The sequence below is a fragment of the Lissotriton vulgaris genome, chromosome 7 (assembly GCF_964263255.1).
Source record: "Lissotriton vulgaris chromosome 7, aLisVul1.2, whole genome shotgun sequence".
NCBI lineage: Eukaryota > Metazoa > Chordata > Amphibia > Caudata > Salamandridae > Lissotriton > Lissotriton vulgaris.
Genome location: NC_141695.1, coordinates 728,993,976 through 729,013,424, shown reverse-complemented (window position 1 = coordinate 729,013,424; position 19,449 = coordinate 728,993,976). Strand labels below are relative to the sequence as shown.

General features: G+C 43.0%; 1 protein-coding gene across 2 annotated transcripts in view; it reads left to right on the top strand.

The window, feature by feature from the left end:
- The window catches only part of ABCA5 (ATP binding cassette subfamily A member 5), a 1,411,043-nt gene that overhangs the window by 601,244 nt on the left and 790,350 nt on the right, over nucleotides 1-19,449 (top strand). For both annotated transcript variants that reach the window (XM_086930971.1, XM_086930972.1), the window contains exon 14: nucleotides 5,652-5,771. In XM_086930971.1, coding sequence (XP_086787097.1) covers nucleotides 5,652-5,771 — 120 coding nt within the window. The remainder of the gene's footprint in view (nucleotides 1-5,651; nucleotides 5,772-19,449) is intronic.

Below are 19,449 nucleotides of genomic sequence, written 5' to 3'. Positions count from 1 at the left end.
ACTTTCCTTGGTGACACATGACCCTGACTGAGCATCTCCTACTGAAGATAAGGTATGCACCTCTACATCTTAAGGGCTAACAGTCTGGGGTCTACACCTAGGTACAGCAGCAAGAATACATGTTTATGCACACTTTAGAATGACAGTACTCCTCACATTTGGATATCATTAAACGTGCATTGCAATTACAGCCCCTAAAGGCATCACCAGACGATCACAGGATTATGCATATAAAGCCAGACACCCTAGCAGGAATGTCTGATAACACAACATCCCTAGCTGGTGAACAAAGATTCCAGCTCAAGAGATGTATATATGTTGGCTGAGCCCTTTAGGGGGTTATTCTTTTAGGTTCCTCAGACACTGAGAGTGGGACTTTTCCTCTTCGTGTTGGGGGAGACTGCATTGCTCCTGCAGCTCCCCCGGCACCTTTGCACTCATGTGGTGGTGAACCCATCCTTCTGGGGCCACCACAAGCAAAGAATACAATGTTTGCCCTTGCAGGCCTGTCCGGGCCTGCAAGGCATTGTGGGGTTGGTTGCATACTTGATGAGCGGCTCTCCCGCTGCTCCTGGGAGAGCCGCGATGTGGGCCTCCGGCTGCTTCTTGGGCCTCGTTGGGGGGGACCCATCCCACCCGGACCCCCAGGTAAGGGAATGTGGCTCGGGGAGCCCACCCCTGGCCAATCTGCCCATTTTCGGGGGCCCAGTGCCACCCAAGCCCCGTACCGCTCCTAATGTCCGGGTTGGGGTCCCGGTCCCGCCTGGGACCCCCACTTTCCTTCCGGTTGGAGGGCACCTGGGGAGCCCACCCGCTGGCTCCCTGCGCGCCCAGCATGCTTGTGTGCTGCCGCGGGAGCCAGTTATGCACTTCTGGTCTGCCCGCTCCCGCGGGCAGACGCGGACTCTCGTAGTCCCGTCGGGAACTCAGGGGAGTGTGGCGGCACTCCCCCAGCCTTCTCCTTGTCGATGGGGCCTTGGGATGGTGTCCCGGGCCCCTGCATATATGGTCGTGGTGGTGCGACGGCGCTCTCCCCTCCTCCACCTTCGGAGGGGGCCAGAGTGAGCTACTGACCCCCGGTCGGGCATTTCTGCGAGGAGCGCAACGGCGCTCCCCGGCTTAGTGTTCAGTGGGGGCCAGGGTGGGGTCATGGCACCCGCAGGGGCCGCTTCACGGGGTGCCCGACGGGCCACCCCGGCTTTACTTCTTTGGGGCGCAGCCCCCGGGACCTGACCCACCCCGGGGCCCATTACAGACTGGCGGCGGAGCCCCATGCGCTTTGTCGCTGGTCTCACGAGAGGTCAAAGATTGCCTACCTTCCAGGGGCCTTATCTCAGCCCCTGGGGGTCCCATCATCTCCATTTGTGGCTCTTCTTGCTTCTGGTGGTGCCCTCCAGCCACTGGGAGCACTCTCCTTATCCCTAGTGGTCTCCAAGAGGGTCCCATTCTGCAGGTAGCTGTCTTCCCTGGCTCCCTGCGCCAGCCTTTCGCCTTTCTCCTCTCCTGCGCAACTCTTCTGCTTGCACAGGGGACCCGGCGGCTGCTCACTGGTCCTGGTCTCTTCTCTTGGCACTGTTCAGATTGCTGGGACAGTCAGGGGGTGCTCCTTCCAACTGCCCATTGTGGCAGGCTCCAGCACCTTTCGCCTTAGCAGATCACACCCCAGAGAGATTTCCTCTTCCTGTGCAAGTACTTTTTAGAAGTTGAGTAGGGGGCTGGCAGGAAGTCTATGTGTGTCCTATCAAACAGCAACACATCACTTCCCTGCCCCTGCTCCCTCCTTCTTGTCAAGTCTCTGGGTTGTTCAAAATGGCGTTGTCCAGTGTCTCTGGCCACATGGCCTCTGAAACCCGACTCCTTCCCCCCTCACTGCCTTTACCAGGGTTCCACTTGGTACCTGGCACCCAGCGAAAGCGGTTGATGGATGGGCTTGTAGCTCCACCTATATCCCTTCCTTGGTGGGAAGATCTTCGCTCTGGGAAGAAAGGTCATTAATCTAACCTGCCAGGTCCAGACCCCAGCCAGGGACTCGGAGAAATATGACATTTCTGGACGACCCAAAAGCAGTACAAATAGGACTTTGGACTCTGCAGAATAATTATTTTCACCTACACTACAATGGACTTTAGTGCGTGTCTGGAATCTGTAGTCCTTGTGGAAGTAATTTTAGCCATGGGCCCCACATCCCCATAGGGGAATAATGAAGTGAAACCCCAGTAAAACACACTGACTTTCCCTGGCATGTTTCTTTCTAGTGTATAAAACCTATTCCACGTCACCACCCAATTCTGCATAAGTCCTGCCACACCATTCAATTTATACCAGTTCCTAGACTGAGCATGCTACGAATCTCCCCTGCGCAGCCCCTACACGTGTGCACACGCATGTACACATGTGTTCGCAATGTAACCAGCCCGGTGCCCCATACTCCAGCTGCGGCCTAGTCCAGTCAGTGGGACACCAGTAAAATCTCCATGCAGTCTCCTTCATTATGAGTTCACTGTGGATGAGTCCCAGATTATGAGGCTCCCCCACAGTAAAAGCTTAATAACATTCGGTGCTTGAAAAGCGAAAAATCCGGGCGGCCTCTAGTATCAGAACCACCTTCTAACAATGCTGAAGATTTGAAACAACATTTGTCGAACTACCTAAACATTAAACACAACATGCCTACAAACCAGGCTATTAGAGTGTTCTGAAACAAATATTAAACTTTGTTTGTTCAAGCTCAATTATCAACAGTTAATAGAGTAAATATTAAACAGCATCAAGTGCTGTTGTTGGGTAAGTTCTGACTTTGGCGTAACTCTGCAAAGGTGCTTTCCTGCCCACGGATAACATGGGTGAACTTGGTTCAATGCACCAGCAATTAATGTGAAAGACAGTAGCCCTGCAAACACTACACAATATGTAGATGATATAGAGCTATTGCTTTTGGGTTACTAACAATACCATAAAGGTATCAGGGGCACCGTGTAAACAGCAACAAACCTTATTTCGCAATTAACAGTATCACACACACTGTACTAAGAAGAATGAACACTTTTTTTCTCTGTAAGGCTAAAACAAGTACACAGAATATTAAATAAACATTAACTAGGCATGTTATTAATAACGAGAACAAGATGAACATTTCCACCTATGTTAAACTGTCATTTACTATGTTTATACAGAACCTAGTACCCTAATGCTTACTTCTATGCGCTATACTATGAGAGAATGAAAGGCAGACAAACTTGCAGTCTAGAGTTCCTTTGGGGAAAAGGCTTACTACATATCTTGTTGACAGCAAAGGGTGTCTTTAACAGCGGACTAGTGAAGAGGGTGTTCCCTCGAAGGGCAAACACCCACTGCTGTAGCAGTCAGTTGGTCTTCTTCGACGTGGCTTTATCAGCTTCAGGTGAGATGTATTATCCATAAAGTGCACTGGCAGATGAGGCCGTCTATGGTAGAATCTTAGGCGATAATCTGGGCAAAGGACCTGTCCTGAGAAGTGGTCAAGTAGCAGTCCTAGTATCCTAATTCTCATCAGAAGTTTGAATTTTTGACATAAGTTTAGGAATGTTTGGCATAGATTATGTGCATCAAGGTATAAGTCCTAGACCTTTTCTACATGAACATACAAGGGGAGAGGATGTCAATTCAGACTACATTATTTTCATTATATATATGTATGTATGTATTCTTATTTAACCGAGGAGGAGACATCTGACCCAGATGAATGCCACTGTAAATGTTGTAGCTCTGTTATTAATCGAAGAACTAGACGATATAACACTTCTTAGAAAGATAGGGTCTGGCGACATCTGCGTTGAAAGGCAGACATGACAATGATTCTACATAGGTCAGAGAATTTGGCGGTATCCATTGTCTAAGTTAAGGTATATGGCAACCTTCATAGACTAAGATGGAGTCGGGCCTAAATAAGATGGAGTTGAACCTTAGGAACGTTGTCATTGTGCATTTGTAATTGTGAAAAACGTGTATTTGAATACATGACTATACAAGTTACACTGGGGATATCTAAATAAAACAAATATGACTATTACATCAAAAGACAATGCCAGTTAGGCTTTAATTCTATGTATTTTTAGGGAAATTGGAGGAAAAATCTGCTGCCCACCCTCCTAATCAACACCCACTCATCTTCACAAGACAGTCAGCAGGTCACATTCATTTATTTATGCATTTTAGATAACTATGATATGATGATTGCGAGATGATTAAAGGAAATATGGCGAAATAGCGTAGGTGTGGATTACAACAAGATGGCGGTTGATGTAGTTACATGTATCTAGTTAGTGTAACAAGAAGGCATAAAATGTACATGTTCACAGCAGAAAAATATAGTTATTACTCTGATCTTTCAAGTTGCAAATTACGTTCTTTCAATGATTATTTTAAATTATTGGAGCGAGGGGGTGCACAAATGTCTGGTGGTAGGAAGTTCCAGTATAGGGGGCTTAGAAGGTAGAAGGGCCTCAAATTGAAGGGTTAAGGTGATGTGAATCTAAATGAGCAGATAATATCAAGTTGGGAGGTGGTGTAGAGTGAGAAAAAGTGGGGACCCAGGTCATACCCTTGTGATAGCTTGAAGTGAATGGATATTGAGGTCTTTGAGTGAGAGCCAACTGATAAAGACTGGCCAGACCGGTACAACACAAACCAGTTATGTGGCAGACTTGTAATGCCTAGTCAGTCTAGAGAGTAGGGTAGAATTTGATGATCAGTGGAGTTGAAGTCAGTGGAAATGGTCAAAAGAATGAGGATAGAAGAAAGTCGATTGTAATGGGCGCTGATGCTGAAATGGGAATGCTGTTTCAGTAAAGTGATGCATATGGAAATGTGATTGGAAGGGGTTAAGTAGATTATTTGAAGAAACGTAGAGTGTGGTATTATTGAAGACCAAATGTTGCAGTATCTTGGTGAAAAAGGGTAGTTCATGCACTGGGGTATAGTTTGAGAGAAACAATGGTTTTGTTTATTTGATTTGAAACATGTTTGATGTGTACACGATGTGAGAGAAAGTTGAAAAGAGAGTTCAGTTACAGAAGAACACTGGATGTGAAGGTGAGATATTTCAAGATCTGAGGACTGAATCAGTCAGTTGATTTCCAAGGTGGATTGATTGTTATTGTAATTGGAAGCATTTCAGTAGGGTATGTTGTGTCAAATTAAGTGAGGGTGTGGTGGGAGTGTAAGAGGAGCAGTACGAAATTTAGCCAGAGTGTCTCCTAGAGTAGTGATTAATAATAATGATGTGTCACAGTCCGATACTGACAAGGATGTGTCATTGATGAGTGAGCATGGGGAAGAATATTTGTTATCAATTGTGCATGCGTGACATTGGGGTTGAGGGTGAAGTTAGGCGATAGGATTTGTAGGTATGCCGACTCTGTGTTGTCAAGTTCACTTGGTACTCAAGTCTGAATGTAATCTCAGGCCATGCTGGCTTCAAGCAATCAGTTCTTAGAACTGATATGTACAATATTTATATTTGATTCTAATTTATTGTATTGATTTTAATAAATGTTTTTACCAGAACTAAAATTTAAAAATTCTATAGGCACTTTTCAATAGGACACAATTCTGTTTATTAGAACTACCAGGGGCAACGTTTAACACAATGACTGTTTTTTCTTTTCTTACAGGTGCACAAAGTTTTGCAAGACTTGGACATGCATTCAGTGAAAGACAACCAGGCAATCAAATTGAGTGGGGGGCAGAAAAGGAAACTGTCTGTTGGAGTTGCAGTTTTAGGAAATCCCAAGGTAAGGATGGACAGACCACAATTAAAATTAAACATGTAGAATGAAAGAGTCCTAAATTCTAATTGTTTTTGAAATATCACTTCTTATAGGAAAACGATAGTAACGTTCTTGCCCTGTTCAGCCGTGAAATTAGTTCTGTCCCAGGCCTTAGTGCGTGCATCTATTGTACCTCTTCTTAGTTTTAAATATATTTGACATTATTTGTAGAGAGCATGCGGTACTTTTTTTTTTTTACATGAAACAGAGTTGAAAATGGTGTGTCCATAGCATGCTGTTAAGCATTGCAAAGCATTTTAGGATTAGTAAATAGGTAAAAAAAAAAACACGTTAATACGATTGTTATGTTATGTTATCAGGTATTTATAGAGCGCACAGCTACTCCCAGGAGTGTCCCGACGCTAGATTTATTTTTGATTCAATATCATTGTTCCTATATGCTTTACTATTATGAACTAACACCATTTATGTTTTCCAAAGTGAAGTATTTTTTAACCAACCATCCAAATATTTCTCCCTGCATGTAACCAAAGCAATCAGATTATCAATTATTTATCTTAAAATGTACATCTTAAAACTTAACATACACATGCACACACACACACACACACACCTTCTTTTTGTTGTCCCGTTGAATTGGATTAGCTGCTGCGAAAGAGATCAGAGTAGAAGCGATCTGAATCTGTGACCCAGTGGCAAGACAACTTTGTTGGATCGACTTAGCAGATTGGTCCCCATCCTCCAAGGATCTTTGGAGCCAAAAAGTTTCTAAGTCCCGCATTTCAGGAAAACTTGGGAGGCATATCCTTTGACACCAGCCAAGGGCCCAGGACCTTGCAGAAAGCATTTGGAGTCAAGACTCACTTCAGCAGAGTCCTGCAGCAGGGTCTCTGTGGCTTGAACAGGCGGTCAGCCTTATGACCCTTCTTTTCCTGGGTTCAAGAGGGAGAGCAGGTTCAGTCTTGTTGGGCCTTCCGAGGCCGCAGACAGCATCTGCAATCCTCTTCCACAAGTCTGTGTTCTGAGGAGGGTCCTGTGGGTGCCTCATATATGCCTGCTACTAGCCTCTGGGTGGAAAGTCCTGGATACTCCATAACCAATTGAGTAGAATTTCCCCGGGGTGACCTTATCCACTTTTGCAGTACATACTGTGTGCCCTGCTGCAAACGGTCCCACAGTGCATCTTGCTATTTAAATGCAAGGTGGCAGAACCTTTTTTCCCATGGGCAGAGCTCCTTTGCCCACCCCAGATGTGTGGCCTGGTAAATGAGCACACCCCGTGGTCACTCTAAAACAGCTCTGGGGGCAGCTTCTCTCCTACTGGCATTGTTGCTCAGATGCAAAGAAGTGTCCTGACCAGGTGTCAGGTAACGGCTACCTGTGACAGTTTAAGTGGTCCTTCTGCTAGAGGAAAAGAAAACCTCCCCACGCACACGTCCTTTTTGTGGCTCTAGGAACAAGTTCACAGATCATTAAGGGGCAGTTCAGCTACCAGGTGACAGTTGAAGCTCTGGCAAATGGGACTCTAGGGGCTTCAGGCAGGGAAAAAGTAATATTCTAAAAGTACCTTTTCCAATTCTTTTTTACAAATCTGACTTCAGCAGGGATTTGCAATTATAATACATATTTTAGAAAGTCCAGAAGTTGTTTCCAAGCTATAATAAATGGCAAATATTATTAAATATCACAGCACATTCCTAGGGAACATCCAGTGCTGCTACAGCTTTAAACTATTACATGTCCTACTTTTAAATACCATGCACCCTGCCTTAAAGGCAGTAAACCCTAGTTAGATGTGACTTAACGTATAAAAAGAAGGTTTGACCTGCCAAAAGGTTTCTTTTTTTTGACAGGTCACATTTGCAGTTTTAAAACTGTAGAACTAGGCTACAGAGGGCAGGCCTGCAATCAGGTTTACAATATTGTTGTAGTGGATGGCATAACGGGATCTGCAATCCCCTTGTGACTTTTAACTTTCTGGCCCATATACTAGGGACTACTAGGTAAGTTAAATATGCCAATCAAGGGTATTTCATCATGTTAAAAGGGGGAGCATAAGAGTTCAAAAGCCAGCAAAAATATGGTTCAGCAGAAAGGGCTATTTTCTAACAATATGTAAATATTCTTAGAAAAAAACAAAGGCTAAAGTGATGTTATAGTTAAGTATTGTAATAAGGTCTTATCTTATGTTATATTATAAAGAAATTCATTGAAAAAGCAAGGATTTAAGTGACATTATAGTTAGGTGCTGTAATGAAATAAAAACTGAAAAAATACAGAAACTTGCCAGTCCTAGGTAAGTGAACTCTATCTGACCTCACATATTACATCGCTTATGACTTGTTAAATGGCCTGCTTGCCGATTGAGACAGATATTTTCCACTTACGTGCACAAATCTAGGGATCGTCTCGAAAGGGCCAAAGTGAACTTTAGAATATAAGGACTGATCATATTAGTAAAACATGCAGGTCGAAAAAAGGTTTCCCTTGTCGTTTTAGTTCCTGGCAGTAGAATAACCTTTATTACATTGTAGTGCTCTTGCTACTTTCTTCTCCATCTAATAGGACAAAACAGAATCTGACACCGTTCTTAAATTAACTTCTCCAATCAGGTCAAATGCAGCTCCACTGAATAAAATGTCTTTCTGTGCATTGCACATGAGGTATATGTATGTCTGCTTGGGTGCACAAATGTAGTTCCTCCCAGAGTAATTGTAGATTAATGTTTTCCTAATCAAATTAAACAAAATTATGGGGGTGCTCATTGTTCTACTGACATGGTGAGCATAGTCTAGAGTCCTATACCGATCACATGATTGGGTCAATTCATGTGCCTAGTGAACCTAAGATGCAAATGTCTAGTGAACATATTTGTACCATGTCAATCTTTCTATATCAAGCAGACCAAAGGGATTTTTCTTACCTCATGTGCTGAAAGTCTAAGTTTAAGTGTAGGAAGGCTCTATCACTGCAAAGATCCCCAATCCAAAAATAGGGTACAGTTTAGGTTTATTGAAACCACCTGTTCCACACCAACAGACTCCTACAGGATCTGGCTCAACTGACCAAGCTGGAATTATTGGTTAGATTATCACCCATCTATGTGTGCTCCCAGAGTTTACCATGTTTTCTCCACACAGATATCCTAATGATAGATATGTCTGCTTAATAGAGACATTGTGCAATAGAGATTTCCACCTTCTAAGAGAGAGATGGGTCTATATTTCGGATATTTTCTAATTCCAAAGTGGGATAGGCTGTACACCTATCCAAGACCTTCGCTTCCTGAGCAACTTTTTGCAAAAGTTGAAGTTGGAAATGTTACTAATCCTAGTTCTTCTCCATGGATATTTTCTCTAAATGTATAGAATGTATAATATCTTCTGGCATGAGATAAATAAAAAAAACATGCCCAACATATTTATTGATTTGTTTTCACTTTTATGTTTTGGCCAAATACAAGTTAAGCAGTATATTTGGCTGAAACCCTCAGACAAAAACTGTGTTTTACAGTAAAAGAAATGCAGGATATTGTGTCCCCTCTTAGTGTCAGTTAGGCAGTTCATTTATGCAACTGTTTAGTATTCGGGCTTTGGTGGTTGGGACTATTATGAATTAAGAGAGGAATACCCATGGTGAAGATTTAAGAATACACATAATGAAGATTTCAGATTACAAATAAGTAACCTTTCCGTTTTCACCATAGAATTCTCTCTGATATTCTTAAAGGTTTGAATAGAGTACAATAGAGTAGCAAGCAAACCTATTAAGGCAAATAAGCTAAGAAAAGAGGCCCACCACAGTATCTCTCTTGGAGTCTAAGTCTAATCAATAATGCTTTGTAGAATGTTGTACTGACCTCCAAGTAGAACTCTTGCAAATGTCAGGTATGTGGACCTTTCTCATCAGAGGAGCAGTAACTATCTTCCTTCTTGTGTAATAAACTGTTGTGGAATGCAAGGAAATATTGATCTGCATATAATCTGTGTTGTTAAAAAGCTTTTTGACTTTAGGAATCTCTTCAGTCTTATCCAAATAATAATGGGAACACCTCTAATCCTTGAGGATTATCCCTCTGATCATTGGGGGACACCGGGACACTGTATTTAGTAATAAAGTAGGCAAAGAAATAGTCTAATTATTATGAGCATCAGAAACAACTTTTAGGAGAAATAAAGAATGGGTTCTTAATGACATTTATTTTGGATGAAAAACCATGTTTGGTTCCTTGTTATAGAAAGCGTATAATAAGGTGTAATTGCTATAAAAACAATGACCCATTAAAGGTGCTATAAACCAGTCTTATATGTTGTGAGATAAGGGACCATTCAGTCCCATAAAGTACACTGGGAGGAAACATTTTCCTAAATCCTTTCAGGAAATCTTTAGTCACTAGATTAGTGACAAAAGATTCTTAAGCAGAAGTCTTAATGGTGATCAATGGTAGCAGCAATACCCACTCTAATATGAGAGAAATGTAGGCCACATTTTTCAACAGAAAAAAAGATAATGAAACAAAGTATTTTCCTGGAACGTTCAATAACTCACTAAGGTGCACTAACACCCATGGACAACCTCAAGAGGTTCAGAAGAAGAGTGAATGTACAAGACCTTATAAGTAAAACAGAACATGGCTATGCAACTTCTATCAAATGATACTCAGCACACTGACTCTTCACACTGGGAGTAACACAAACAAAATACATGATGTATGTAAAATGAGGCAAGGCCAAATAAAGTTACAGCTCAATACAAAGAAGGATCTCTTAAATCACTGGTTTACAAAGATCTACACAAAAATAAAAAAAATCTTCATAGGGATTTGAGACACATGGGCTAAATGGTTTGGGACCAATCCAAGGTTGAAACAATAAAAAAAAAATGTCAAGAAGTATTATAAATCTCTAGTGATGGAAGCAAAAAGAACTGTTCACATCAAGTAAAGGTTGCAACTATTTCAATCCTGCATTACAGGGAACTACAAGCAATTTTTGTGCATGATAAACCAATTTGGAAATAATAACTGTGTATTGGACCAGCAAAATGGTAAATTATTGGATCCAGTTTCTGCAAACACTCTATAAACTAGAACATGCTCAGTCTCCGTACATGGCTGCCTACCCTTTTTCAAGGCAAATCCATCAAAAAAAGCACGCCCCACATCATGAACAAATGATAAGCAAATCAACATCTTTGTCAATAAAGGGAAAAATCAGGGAGCGCTGCATCCTTATGGCTTACATTCAGCACTCTATTAGTGCAATCCATCCTGTTGGGCAAGGTCATTTAACATGCTTTTCAAGTAATTCTGGCGAAGGTCGATTTTCCAACCAATTTATTATAAAAGGAGACGTCTGATACCTCAAATTACGGGTTAATATCTTTGATAGACATCGAACCAAAAATATGTTGCAAAAGCTATTTTACAAGATCTGGAGGCTAGGATCAACACATTGAAGTTAATAACACTGTTACAAATAGGGTTTAGATGAGGGACTGAAACTGAAAAAATTACACTGTCTCTGTCAATATTAATATCGAGAATAACCCTGGGCAGTGAACTCCGCTCCGCTCGCGGAGATTGCGAGGTTTCCCGCACTCCGCATTATGCGGAGCTCGCGGAGTTCCGAAAAACTCCGCTCTGCGGAGCAGAGTTTTTTCCCTCGCTCGCGATCACCAACGTCAAGTTGGCGAGTGAGAGCAGGGAAAATCCACCTCTCGTCGATTTCCTTGTTCGGGATCGCCAACATCAAGTTGGCGAGCGTGGGCATGGAAAATAAACATCACAGCGAGATTTCTCAACGTGGGGCGGTCAGGTTTCTCATTGCGAGTGGTCGCGTAAGCTCGTGACCGCTTCAGTTTAGAAACTGCCCGTTCGCGTTGAGAAAGCTGCCATTCGAGTAGAAATCTACTCGAGCGGCAGAAAAGGTATGCTTGCGATGTGCATGGTGCAGTTTGCAGTGATTGCACAGTGCGTATAAGCACCCGGCACTGTGCAATCACCGGGAATGACATTTTTCTACCATACTCCGCCGCTCACAGAGCTCCGCATAGGGCGGTGGAGTTTATTTGCACTACACATAGCTTTCCAAAGTGCAACTCCCCCAGGGTTAATCGAGACCCGTTAAAGCAAAAGCACACCTTTATACAAGCTTTATCAATTTCAAATGAGCCTTTGAAAAAAATGTCAAGACCACGGTTATGGTTCAGACTTTCCAATTGTTTAATTATGTCTCATCTTGAAAGTGATTCAACTTCTATATTCAAACAGCTGGGTCAGAATCAAGTTTGGGAACCAAGGGGAAACTATCTCATGAAGAATATCTACTTTCAATGGTCTTAATGAGGGCAGTGTACTATCCCCTACCATTTTTAATCTCTGTTGAAGATTTAACAAAATCCTTGTAAAGAGCTATCATCGACCCCCCCCCCCCAAAAAAAATTGACCAACTACATCTCCCTAACCTACAGTATGCAGATGATACAGTTTTGATGAGTAAGACTCCTGTTGGACAGCAATGTCTAATGGACATCATAGGCGCATACTGTAACCTAGAAATTAACCTGGAAAAAACACAAATAAATACAGTTGACCCCACAATATCCAGAAAAAAGGAGCCTGTATATAAACTCCAGAGAAGTTGAACTTGTCAACTCATGTAATTACCTGGGCATTGTGTTTGACAATTGTGCAACTTTCAATGACCATAAAGCGTCTCTCTCAATAAAAGCTAATGAAGTAACATGTGCATTTAGAAAACTGTACGGGACCCCCTGGTTAGAACCACTACTGAATATTATCAATCGCAAGCTATATCTGGTGCTAACCTATGACATTGCATTAATACCATCCAGAATAGCAACCTTTATAAATTCAGCCACTGCAAAAGTGTACCAGAAAATATTTTCCCTACTCATGAATTCAGCTCAGAGCCAGATCAGGCTGGAATTTGGACCCCTTTACCAGCTTGTCATAAGAAGTCTCTCATCGTTTAAACTAATGCAGAAAATAGAAGCTACAAAACAAGACATGAGACATTACTATATCTGGAAGGAAATTCTCCCTAGTGTGGATCCAATCAGTGGTTGTATCTTCTAACATGCTCACTTTAACAACTAGGGTTGCAATATTTATGGCAATCCTCCATAAGCCATAATTTTTTTGAAAATGCTGCTGATCGCATGGCGAAAGAAACATTGTTTTTAGTGGATAAAAGGACCTTTACCTCTGAATCTCATACTTGATTTGTCATTAATTCATTTAAACTTCTATATAGATTCAGTCTGTTGCCCTCAAAGGACGCTGGTCCTTTGTGGGAAGCGGATAATGTCAGTTCAGACTTGCAGATAATGCGAATACCACCACAAGTCCACAGTACACCTTTTGTGCACATTTCCAAAGAGAGAATCTGTCTGGTAAAGCCATTATTCAACAACTTGTAACTAAGAACTTGCCGGCATGCCATGATTGTCAGTCTGGAGTGCTCTAACATTCAGCTCAGTTGTCTATTTATTGAATTTGTCATGGTCGTAGACAAACACAAAAAACGAAAAACGAATGGACGTTAAACTAACCTAATTAAGCTGTCTTTTGGACTCAGCCCTTTTTGCAGGGTCATCTCTGAACTTTTTGCCTTCCTCCTGGTATTTTTCTGACCAGACTCTGGGCACTTAATCACTGCTGTACAGTATTAAAGTGCGTGTGCTCTCTATGGTAAACTTGGTAAGATTAGTCTACACCTGTTTGGCGTATTAAATTTACCCATCAGTCTCTTGTAAAGTGGTATCTCATATAGGGCCAGTAAATTAAATGCTACTGGTGGACTTGCAGCGCTGCTTGCTCCACCCATCAAATAGCCTTTGAAACCTGCCTCAGGCCTCTGCCATTGCATGACCTGTGCACGCAGTTTACTGTCGCTGTGACGTGGCTCATAAAGCGGGTGCCGCGTCTGTGACTCCCCTTTAACTACATATCAGTCACCCCTAAGGTAGGCCCTAGATAGCCCTATGGGCAGGGTGCGCTGTAGGTAAATGCTAGGACATGTGCCTTAAAAGTGTAGCATGTCCTAGTAGTGACAAACCCCCTGTTTGATTTCTCACTGCTGTGAGGCTGCCCTCTCATAGGAATCCATTGGTGATTCCCTGATATGTGTTTCAGTGGTAATTCATGATATGAGAGGGCTGGCGTGATCAAGTTTGGTATGTTTGGAATAGTGGTAATAAATGCTGCGTTGTGGTGTTCGCAGATGTATTATCACTATTTTAGAAATTCCACTTTTAAAAGTGGGCATTTCAGTGTGCTATGTGTCTTTGTTCCTGACTGTTGTGTATTGCACGTCTGGCTGTGGATGACCGGGAATGGGGAGGTGCAGTGGCTCCAGAGGGGGCTGGGTGAGTCATCGCTAGGCCGAACAGGCCGATCTGCATTTGGAGTAGTGGGAGGAATAACACCTGGACCTGAATAGGACTGTACCTGCCTTACACAATGCTGACTCCGCCCCCCTGTGGTGTGCCTGGGAACAGAGCCTACACTGACTAAGGAGGTTGTTGTGCACTGTAAAGATGTTCTTAAGTGCCTCCCAGAACTGGTTTGGACTTGGCTTTAGGCCTGTGCCAGGGGAAGAACAAAGAAACTGACTAGTATAAGTATTGGAGCTGTGACCCCATGAAAGTGTGCTGTTGGTGCTTACTTTGACTAGAAGATGCACTCTGCCAGGAGGAACTGCTGTGGGACCCAGCTGCTGGCTCCTGGAGGTCCCTACGTGGTGGCCTGCCTTTGCCCAGCTCTGCCCGAAGTGCCCTTGGACCCAGCGTGGGGTCCTTGCTGGATTCTTCCCTCTGCCTTGAGAGGACCCTGCACTTTTGTCCGTTGGAGAGCGATGCTCAGTCCTGGTGTTGTGTACCGGCTGGGTGCTGCTGGGGCCACTGGTAGTACGGGGAGCGCTGTGCTCATCCTTCCTGCTGTTTGCGGTCATGGGAAGCAGCTAGTGGATCTCTGCATATATTTCACCGCGCTCGTGAGCGCTGGCAGAAGTGGTCAACGGAGACTCTGCTCCGTGAAACAGGAAGTCAGGCGAGTAGAGCCTGACCTGGGGTGTGGCCAGCCAAAGGAAGTAGCGGCAGAACTGGAAGACAGGCGAGCTTGTGCCTGACTGTGGGCGGGGCTCCCCTTACGAAGTAGAGCCCTGCGTGTCTCCCCCAACGAAGACGTAGCTCCGCAAGCTTGCGGGACCACGAGGAAAGACCGGAGCCGCACGGGATCCATGCTGACGTGTCAGGCCTAATTCCTCGGAGGGTTTCAAAGCTGCGCCGCAGATTGTGGGCAGCTGCAATGCCAGGGGCATTTGGTGTCTACCGAGAGACACAGGTGAGCTGCACCCTCACCCCTATGTTTGAACATGCCTGTTGAGGCCAGTACTCTGCTGCATCGACAGTCTGGAGGCCAGTATAAAGACCTCATGCTAGTAGAGCCCTGACCTTTGGACAGAGGGCATTGCCGGAAAGCCCAAGACGAGCCGCAAGGTTAAGGCCAGTAGGCCTGATGGGGTCCTCCCCTATGTTTAGGTGGGGCCAAAGGTGATATGGTGTAAGGATCACCTGTGGTGCAGGGTATGCCTAAGAGGGGCTTAAGGTGTTATGAAATGATAGATTACTGATGTTCTTCCTGCCTAATGTGTTTATGCTAAGTACCTCTCGCCAGTAGTTACTGGTTGTTTTATCTTCACTACCTGTGAGTTCTAATGGTTATGACAGCGGCCTTATTGGCCCTATAATGCGTATAACCGCCTGTAAAGCGATACCCAAGTGCCAGGTGGCACAGTGTCCATATGTGATTCCATTCTAATGTGTTTTATGAGTAATACTAAGGCTATTTTTATTTAACCTTGTGGGGAGTGCCTTTTGTGCTGTGTCTCGTTTGTCGCTGCTTTGTGAGTGTGCTGCGCAAACGCTTTACACATTGCCTCTGGGGTAAACCTGACTGCTCGTGCCAAGCTACCAAGGGGTGAACAGGGGTTATCTTCAGCGTGTAACTCCCTTGCCCTGACTAGAGTGGTGGTTTCTACCAGGTCTAGGTGTGTGCCCTAGCCAACCAGATATCCCATTTCTAACACTGTCTATAATTGTTTCTCTAGAGATCAATAATATAATGTAAAAACCCTCCGAAATGGTTTCACTCCTTCATGACTAGCCATGGTCTTTTTAAGTAACTCTGAGCCTGTTGTACCCACACTTTATATCTTGTTCCTTCTACTCTGGTCTGTCATCTTTGAACCCTGGGTTTAAACCACATGTCTCCCAGGATATGTGCACTCTATTCTAAAAGCACTTTCTACTAGGCATTTTACTTGCCCATCTTGAGATGTCCACAAAGTGAATAACTCGCACTACTGATTCTCTGCGTTCAAATTGTTTATTTTTAACATTGCATTGATTCATTTAATCGTGCTTCTGAAGTAGTTGTCATGTTCATATCTATAACTTTTATGATTTTATTATTGTAATGATTTTAATCAAACAAACACTTGCTATTACTTGTTGAAGGATGCCTTACCTCTACAAATGGCCTTGCTGTCTTCAGGGAGCTTCAAGTGTCCTGCAAGACCTCAGGACTCAAGCAGTTAAGTTAATCGATGGAAGGCTGAAATGGAAGATTCTCCCCAACATCCTGAAAAGCAGACTCAACCTGATCTACATTCTCTTGTGTGACAGGAGGGACATTTTAAAAAGAACCATTAATGATTTCTAGCATGTTTGAGTTGCTGATTCTGAACTTAATCACTATCCTGGGAAGATGTAGGATCGACAAAACGCATAGAGAATTCCTCTTGACCTGCTCAATGAAGTCATTTAGTGTTTTCTTTTGTAAAAAAGGCTATTTCTGGTAGCCTCTTGCAAGAGAAGATGTATGCAGGATTCATTTCAATTGCATTTGTGTTGATCTAACAAATGGGAACTCCACTCACCTGAACATGTTTCACTTTCAGCCGGATGCCTCTTACCACCATTCAGTGCCAGAGTGAATTATCAGAGTTTCCTGGGAAAGCTCTATTGACTTTGTTCCTTCCTCCTTGTTCAGACAGCACATGGAGAGCATGTCGTCTAATATAAAAGAGGCCTGCTTTGATCATCAGTAAGAAAGACTTCAGAGCCAGGTGCACTGCCCACAACTCTAACATCTACTACGTATGGCCCCACACCTGAGTGGTCATATTTTCCATATTGGTACCCCAGTCCTCCAGCGAGGTGTCTTACCACTATTTCTGAACAAATCAGAGGTTGAAGAGTAACTCGAGACAGGAGGTTCTTTTTGCACCACCACCGAAGGGACTGCACTGAGAGATGCACTCTCAACTGCCATACTTCTGACATTACTAATCCTCTCAATATTCCTGCAAATGTCTCATATGTATTGTGTTAAACAGGGACCCCGTGAGTGAAGTCAGATTCCTGGATCAGGGCAAAACAGGTGATAGAAAGTAACAATATCCAGGCAACAACAATAAAAATAGCTGGCAAAAAGAAATTAGTACAACAATATGTAAATGCAGGTAAAAGAAAATAAGATAACCATTAATTATAGTCACATATAAAATTTAATAACATTGATACAAATTGATAAAAATGTTAAATCATGAGAAACGGATATAAAAAATGGCAATAAAAGAAGGGGAGACTACAGTATTTTTACATAACATACTGCACAATTTCCTGCCATTCAAGGAGATGGTTGGAAATGCTCCTCAAACTGGGAAGATTGTCACTGGAGGCAGGGGGATGGAATCACTGTTTTGCAGTTGGGTTCCCTAACGGGGAAGCATGTTCCTCATTAAGACTTCTGCATCTGAGAGGGCGACTGCTATTTCAGTTTCTCAAGTGGCCTTTTCTTGTACACTATATTTAGAGCTGCTTTATCTTTCTGTAAGATTTAAATTGTATGTATTGGAACTGTTTCTTCTTTTCTAAACCCACAGACTTCAATGTTTCTGCCTCTATTTACATTTTCTAGATTTTCTTAGCAATTTGAGGACCGAAAAGAGATGACCTATTGAAGGGCTGCTCCAGCAGTTTTTGTGGTTCATGGGGGTTCAACTAGGTAAACCTGAACCAGGAAGAGTGTATGACTGAAATATGACAAATGTAAGCCAGTGGCCGGGTCCGCATTCTCACTGACTGCACAGGTCAGATTATGTAAGGTAGTCATTCCTTCTTTATCAATCTCAAGAAAATCTTCCATTCTTTCTCTTGGCACAAACTATAGTAATTGGTTCAGAGAGTCCCATAAAGATCGATCATAACTCAATAGGGCAGAATTACGGGTGGCTATAACAATACGAACTGATGCTTGCAATGCCTTTTCCTTCTACTACTTTTGTACTCTAGCGGATTAGAACCATCTATGATAAACTACTTCTTTGCAGCCGCTACAGCCAAGACATCTGCCGGGACATTCTTCCTCCCCCAGTCTGAATTTCTTTTGCAGTTGTTTAACAGCTCAGAGAAAGGGTTTTTGAAGGCATCCACTGCAAACCTAAGGAGTAGAGTTCTAAAGGCAAAATTCTCTGAGCCTGATGCTTTGTCTGTATAGCCTCAAAGATGATTGACATAATGTGGTGGTCTGCAGCTTTGTTACAGAGCTTATGAAAATCCATAGGCTCATCAAGAAGAGTCATGATGCGAATGAATCCAGAGAAGCCTATGAAAAGTATTGTGATCCAGGCAGCTTGCTAGATACTACGCCTGACTCTTCAGGTGGAAGTCCTGCTCCATATTTTTCTGCTTGGGCTAGGTGACTCTGAACCGACACCAGGTTGTTTACAATGAGAGACATGTTCCAAGTTTTCTTCTTTGCATCTTGTGTGGAAATGCCCCGATTGCAAAACATTTCTGGCCCGAATATTTCACTTTATAGTGATAAGGCTGTGAAATAGGAATTTCAGTACAAGGTGTTAGTGGGACCTCAGGTGAAGGCTGAGGAAGCTGCCATGGCTGAACCCCCTGAGAAGAAATTTATAGGGTGGGATTGGATTCCCCTCATAATGAAAATAGGATAGTGTCCAATGTAATAAACAGAAAATGAATTGCTTGTCGGATAGCATGTTGTCTTTTTCGTTGAGTAAATTACTTTGAACACGATTCATAAGAGGAATCTTAGACTAATTAGACAGGACTGATATTTGATCAACCCTGCCTACGTTGCTCTCAAATCCAAAAGCTGAAGGCATGATCAATATTCCTCTGTTAAACTCCAGGAAGTTACTTCACAAAAAATCTTATAAACAGCTTATGGCTATATTTAGCTCCAAATAAGCAATCCGTGCTTGAAAAAAAACCGTGAGATGTTGGAAAATAAAGGCTATATCTACAGTTTGTTAAGCTTTATTTGGGACAGATCTGTTTTTTAGTGTAAAGGAGTTATGGTCCGTTCTTTGGCTAGAATTGTTTGCTCCGCCATTGGGATAATCGTAGTTGCTACTGTTGTTCTATGCTTAGCTGTAATTTGCCAGCTGTCCATAGATTTCGACTTTTTACCTCATCATAAAAAACTGTTGACTGCTCAAGGTCCCATCTATTTCAAAGGTTGCTTCCGAAAAGTTTGAGGATCACTTGTCCTGCAATTCTGTGTGCGCTCCTGTACAGGGGCAAGTACCCTAGTTCTTTTTTATGTCTTTGTTCTGGCGCA